Here is a 7,071-nt window from a genome sequence, read left to right on the forward strand (position 1 = left end):
GCGTTTAGACTTTGTTCCATTAAAGAAAAGCAATCCTGCCTCGGCAGAAAGCTCTGGAGTTTATTATAGAACAGGTGAGCGGCGAGCATTTGATTACATTGGCTGTGATCCCACTTGTGTGAGGGATTTGCAGAGGCCGAGGTGGAACACTTGCAGCCTCGCCCCTGTTTAAATTAACGAGGTCTTCCCGCCAAAAGGCCAGTTCCACGCGTGGGAAGAGCACTGCAAGGAGGTGGAAACTCAACATGGGGTCTTGGAATTACCTTTGGCATTTCATCTTCTCCCTTTTTCTCTGTAAGTTAAAATCTATTTGATTATTTGCCACTGCTATGTATTTGGAGGATGTCCTTGAGATACGTTTGAAACGATAATCAGGAGGGGGGGGGGGTGCATGGCTAAAAACAAACATAAAATACAAAAGCATGCACTATTTACAGTTATTTGTTTTTAATTTAGCTTGAATATGTAGTATTTCATCAGGTATTTTAGTTGGGATATAAAGCTGTAAGTAGTTCAAAGGAGGAGAGCTAAGTATTCAGAAAACTCATCTAAAAGATGAAACACGCAGTGTCTGACCAGATTTTTTTTAACCTTAAACTTAGTTACGAGACCACTAAATGATGTATTTTGCCAATTTTTCCTCCTCTGAAAGACTCACCAGGAAAAGACTCATAAAAAACATGGACTAGGTTGTATTAATTGTGCTGTGTTCTTACTGCACTGTAAGAGTTTTTTGAAATACCTAGAAATTCAGAGGCTGCATTATTTTATCCTTGCTGTCTTGTTTCATGTCATTCAATGCAGATGAACACAAGTTTCTTGAGTGATCAGTACTTGCTGTTAACAGTCTGAGGGATACAACCACGAGGGTCTTAAAATTCAAACTGTATTTGCGTGCAGAAAATGTATCAGTCTGTAGGAGGAATTTTGCAAAGTATGTATTGCTACATTACAAGTTTTTATGTATATACCAAACAATATGAAAAAAACACCCCACTTCAATTTTACGGGTAGGTAGAGTCAAAAGAAGTTAATTAATGCGGTTCTTAAGAATTTGAGCTACTCCAGTACAAATTCTCTGAGAATCCTTTTAAGTTTCATACAGCCAAAGCCCCAGGATAATAACTAAGTGTTGCTAAGGAGTAAAACTGGCATGAAACAGAAGACTTATGTCTGTGTTTTTAGCAGGAACAAAGCCACTCCTCAAAATCAAGGTTAAACTACTTCATCAAGTAAATGAAATGAGCCAAAATTGGCTTGACTATCTAATCACAACAGAAAAAGGATTTGATTTTCCCTTTAAAGAAATTTTGTGAGCGTTGGAAATGTCATCTTTACACTTGCAAACTAAAGAAGTTATGATTTATTTATAGTTAGAGATACAGGTAAACACAGGAAGGCAATGAATTTTTTCACAGGATTATTATGATTTACGATATCAACAGAAAGATAGGCACAGAAAAATCTTTCTATCCTGCCTGACAGACAGTAAATAAAAAAGGCAGAAATGCCTTGCAAAATAAAAAAAATGGAAATAATCAAATATGCATAAACAGCTAAGGAGAAAATGATGCTGAAAAATGCATTCCATTCATTTTTAATATTCCTTGTTAATTCTCTAGAAATTGTACTTTACACAGATCATAGGGTGATCAAATAATTTAGGTTGGAAAAGACCTTTAAGATCATCAAGTCTAAACTTAAACTTACCACTGCCAAGTCCACCACTAAACCCTGCCCTAACTGTAAATGAAATAATATTTACAGGAAGAGAAGAACACTAAAAAAATTGAAAAAATATGTAGACTAGAAACAGCAAAGCATATATAAAGGTAATATAAACCTCTAAATTTATTACCAGGAAATCAGTAAGGTAAAAAGCTCCTTAAATGTATGCAAATGGAAAAGGAAATAACGTAGAAATTTCATAGTAGTTAAGAAATAGCAAAGAAAACATGAAACTAGAAATGAAGAGGGAAAGGAATAACAATGAAGATGAGAAAGATAAGTGAACTTGTCACGCAGGAATGAAATTACACTTGGTAGACTATTGAAGTGCTTCACAGGAATAGAGGGTAAATATCCATAATCCACATTTTTAAAATGTGACAGGTACCAAGACTGGAATGACAGAGGGAAGAAATGTAACGACTGCCACCGCTCAGATCCACATAAATGGCTCTGTGAGCACAGAACCAGGTGGGACATCTGGCCCGGCTGCACACAACTCCAGTGCCACCACGGCTGAGCCCAATGCCACGACAGCCCCTTCCCTCCTGGACACATCCTTTCTGTCCCCCTCCACAATGAGGATGGTGGGTGGAGAAGGGAGGACAGAGACTGAGCCCACAGGGCCAAACAGGGAAGGCAGCTCACTGGGGACATCTGCCAGGAGTGATGTGGTGAGCCCAGCCACCCCTACAGCAGGGCCTGCCACCACTGCCACTTCCATGGGCACAGGGAGTGTCACTGCTTCCTCCCTGCCCAGCTCGGCAGGGACCAGCCACTCCTTGTCCTCTCCTGGTGGCTCCACAGCTGCAACTCCCAGTCCACAGCGAAGCAGCACCAGCAGCACCACTGAGGAGCACTTGGCCACCACAGCCCTCCCGTCCACGACACTCGTGGTCTCCACTCTGTCCTCCACTTCTGGCATTACGAGTGTTCAGTCGGCTGCTGTGACAGCAGGGCACATGACACACAGCCCAGCTACCCCCAGGACAGTGGCTTCCACCTCTGGCACCCCTCCTGCCTCAGATACCACCGAGGCCAGCCTTTCATCCACCCTGGGCGGCAACACGGAGACATCGGCAGCTCAGCACACCTCCACACCCCTCACACAGGGACAGGCCATGCTGGAGGCAGGGACCACTCCATCTTCCATGGGGAGTCCCTTGTCTCCCACACCCACGGCCTCCATAGGCAACAGTGCCACGACTCCTCCTGGAGAAGGGGAAAGTCCCACCATCAACCAGGGGAGTGGAATGACAAATGATCCCAGTGCTGAGACCTCCCATTCCCTCCCTGGTACATCCTTGGCGACCCCATCCACGCCGAACCTTAAAATGTCGACGTCTGTCAATCCTTCTGTTACTGGAACTTGCTGTGAGTATTTTAACACATGATACTAAATGTAATTTTCTCTATTTTTGGAAGAGTTGAGTGTAATTTCATTTTTGCTATTTTTGGTTGGAATTTGAGCTTTCCACAATGTCTTTTTTAAGTTGGGAATTTAAGCCAGGAGTATGAATCCCTGCCTCTACATGCTTTTCTCAGAGACTGCAGCTGCTGTCTGCAGTTGTTTTTGAAATGGCACACCTTTGTGTGGTGTGCCACTGATGTAAAATGCTATGTAGTTATGCTGCATAGGTCAAGTTATTCTAGTGGGAAGTTTTATTGGTTTTTGTTTGAGTTTCGAAATTCTCTTTTTTGAAATACTAGAGGCAGTTCCTTCACTGAGAGAATTCTACTGAATTTATTTGTGCTAACTCAGTTCCTGTTTGTTTCAATAGTAATTCTTTTCTGGTGTATCTTTAGTTTTTTGCCAAAGGGCTATCTGCTGACTTCAAAGAATATGCAGTAATGAATCTTTCATCATTTTTAATGGATAAAAAAACAAAGATAGAAAAGAGGAGAATGCAGTCTTTTTATATTCTGCACCAAAAAAAAGAAAAAAAAAACTGATGGTATGATCTTCATTTTTAGTGCATAATAATATTCTAGTTCTACAAATCTAATGGGTTAATCCTTCCTGGATTTGGAGTCTTAGTGCTTTCATGGAATTCAACAGGAGATACACACTTGCACGTGAGGAGGTATAACTTGTTTTTTCACAAAGGCTCAATGGCAGGGCAGACCAGTGATGAGTGGTGTCATCAGGGGTCTGTTTTGGGTTTAACATGTTTGTGGGTGACAAGGACAGTGGGATCAAGGGCACCATCAGCAAATTTGCTGATGACACTAAACTTGTGTGGTGCAGTCAACATGCTGGAGGGAAGGGATGGCATCCAGAGGGACCTGGACAGGCTTCAGAGCTCGGCCTGTGTGAACCTCATGAAGTCCAGCAAGGCCAAGTGCACGATCCTGCGTATGGCTTGGAGCAATCCTAAGCACTACAGGCTGGGTATGAATGCATTGAGAGCAGCCCTGCTTGGGGGTGTTGATTAACATGTTGTTGAAGCTCAACATGACCCAGCCACGCGCACTGGCAGCCAAATGTGTCCTGGGCTGCATCAAAACCAGTGTGGGCATCAAGGCAAGGGAGGGGATTCTGCCCCCCTGCTCTGGTGAGACCCCACCTGCAGTGCTGCCTCCAGCTCTGGGGTCCCCAGCACAGGAAGAACATGGAGCTGTAGGAGCTGGTCCAGAGGAGGCCATGAAGATGATCAGTGGGCTGGAAGACCTCTGTTATGGAGACAGGCTGAGAGAGTTGAGGTTGTTCAGTCTGCAGAAGGCTCTGGGGAGACCTCAAAGCCCCTTCCAGTATCTAAAGGGCACCTACAAGAGGGACTTTGTACAAGGGCGTGTAGTGACAGGACAAAGGAGAAAGGCTTTAAAATTAAAGAAGGTAGGGTTAGAGTAAATAATGGGAAGAAATTCTTCCCTGTGAGGGTGGGGAGGCCCTGGCACAGGTTGCCCAGAGAAGTTGTGGCTGCCCCATCCCTGGAAGTGTTCAAGGCCAGCCTGGATGGGACCCTGAGCAACCTGGACTAGTGGAAGCTGTCCCTGCCTGTGGCAAGGGGGTTGGAACTAGGTGATTTTTAAGGTCCCTTCCAACCCATTCTGTGATTCTGTGATATGATTCTGTGTTTCATATCTTTATAAAAACCTTACAGAAACTTAAATTTTTTCTTAGGCAATCACTTTCGCATTAATAGTTTATTCCTTAAAGACACACAGACTGTAACTACATGTTTCACAGAGATTTCCTTTTTGCTTTTTAGCTCCTATCACTCTGTCCATCCAGCTGGAGAACGTGACCAGCACAGTGATACAGTTCAGCTGGAAACCTCAAGGTGGCAGAGGAGACAGTCCTTACACAGTGCTTCTACGGGGAAAATCAGGAGAGATGGAGAGGAGAATCCTAAATGAAACAAGTACTGCATTTGAAAATTTGCTTTCTGGTCAGCAATACCAAATATCCGTGGATGTTTCAACTTGCTCTGAGAATGTCAGCGCCTCCTTGACTGTTCAGACAGGTATTTCCTCAGGAATCTTTTCCTTTTCTGTTGGCAAACTAACACATTCATTGGCCTTAAAATGAAGCCCTTTTTCACTGAGCACCTACCTGGACATCAATAGGCAAAAGCAGGCCAAACTTTCAGACACTTAAAGTCAGCCTGCAAATTTTTCACTGGGCTAAGATCTAGAGCTTCACCTGCCCTCCTGCCAAATTAAAAGCTTTACTGAACTAGAACAACAGTGGTTTGATGTTCTAGTCTCTCCCAGCTCCATACACTTTAATTCCAAAGCCTTACTTAACTGAGGAACAATTTTTAAATAATAACTAAATTTTGTCTGGTTATTCTGTCTTGCATATCCCCACAGCTGCTGAAGTCTACAGTGGAACCACTAGGATTATCAATGAAGAGTTCAAGCCTGAATATCAGAACAAATCAAGTAGAGAATTTCAGGAGTTTGAAACTAAGTTCATTACAGAGGTATTTTGCTTAGGAATTCTAAACTAAGATTTATTTTCTGCTGAGCTCTTCCTAATGTAAATAATCAGGAGGATCTGGGCATGAATAATTTTAAATGTGGGAAAGGGAAGATTGTGTGATGGTTAGAAATGAAGCAGTACTTACTAAGGCCTTACTTTATAGTGTTGTCCTCTGAGGCCCTGATCTAACTGAAATTCTGTCTGGGGTTTATACATATTCCCCTACTGTGAGAGGTGCTTCTAAACTAACCATGGCCAGCAGATTGCTCTGAGAACTCTTTTGCTGTACGAGAAAAAGAGTTAATAAGTTAAACCTTTTACCTTGCAGATAACAAAACATCTGCCGCAGAAGATACAAGAATTAAAAAACGGAACAAAAATGTGCATTGTAATTAATAGCATCGAGAATGGCAGTGTGATTGTGCTCTATGACATTGTGTTGGATGAAGGACAAAATATAACAGAACCAGAGATTTCAGATGCTTTTACAGAGGCCCTTAACAAGAGTACAGAATTTGAAGTCGACCCTCAAATGACTGTCATAGAAGGTATGAATTTGTTCATCACTGTGAATTCAATCAGCAGTGTACATTTCACTGCTGGTAACATCCAGTGAAATGGGATTTGGGTGCAGAAAATTAAATAGGATTTAGTTTATCTATCTCTGTTTCCAGTGCTAATTAAAACATTCTTCTTTTTCTGTTTTGTTCAACTTCACTGTAGCAAGGAATAGTTGTCAACCAGATTTAAATGACTGTTCCCAAAATGCCACCTGCATTGCTGAAGGAGCCACTTATTCCTGTCATTGCAAGGAAGGATTCACAGATAAGAGTTCCCAAGTTCCAGGCAGAGTTTGTCAGCAGGATCTGCCTTCACGTAAGCACTTTATATAAATTAAAAAAACTCCAACCCAAAACCAAACCCAAAACTTAAAAAATTTGCATATAAAGTCTTTTCCCTCCCCTGACCTTTTAGGTAATAGTTCATTATATTTACTCACAATGGCCTTTGGTGGATTGGATTTTATGTGAGAATGGGTACCCCAGTTGACTATTTAGGCAAAAACGGAAGCAAATTTTCTGGGCCTGTTTTTTGAAAGTTGCTTATGTAATTAAAATAGCATAAGCATGGTAAAATTTAAAATAAAGTTCTACTCACTGCCTCCAAATTTCTGTTTTACAGAACAGACAACTCCAGTCCCTCCACAAAATGTAACAGCTGGATTGACAGAAGAGACAACTCTAGTCCCTTCACAAAATGAAACAACTGGAGTTACAGCACTGACAACTACAATCCTTCCACAAAATGATACAACTGGATTAACAGAACTCACAACTACAATCCCTCCAGCAAATGATACAACTGGATTAACAGAACTCACAACTCCAGTCCCTCCAGAAAATGAAACAACTGGA

The 7,071-nt window shown here is 42.0% G+C and overlaps 1 protein-coding gene across 1 annotated transcript in view; it reads left to right on the forward strand.

Annotated features, from left to right (window-relative positions):
• Positions 1 to 2,690: 2,690 nt before the first annotated feature.
• LOC108495304 (mucin-12-like) overlaps positions 2,691 to 7,071 on the forward strand; it is a 15,280-nt gene continuing 10,899 nt past the window's right edge. The window contains exons 1-5 of the mRNA XM_017810872.1: positions 2,691 to 3,102; positions 3,977 to 4,120; positions 4,941 to 5,195; positions 5,545 to 5,657; positions 5,985 to 6,204. Of these exons, the coding sequence (XP_017666361.1) occupies positions 2,691 to 3,102; positions 3,977 to 4,120; positions 4,941 to 5,195; positions 5,545 to 5,657; positions 5,985 to 6,204 (1,144 nt within the window). The remainder of the gene's footprint in view (positions 3,103 to 3,976; positions 4,121 to 4,940; positions 5,196 to 5,544; positions 5,658 to 5,984; positions 6,205 to 7,071) is intronic.

Source organism: Lepidothrix coronata, unplaced genomic scaffold (genome assembly GCF_001604755.1).
Source record: "Lepidothrix coronata isolate B3197 unplaced genomic scaffold, Lepidothrix_coronata-1.0 Scaffold30, whole genome shotgun sequence".
Classification (NCBI taxonomy): Eukaryota; Metazoa; Chordata; class Aves; order Passeriformes; family Pipridae; genus Lepidothrix; species Lepidothrix coronata.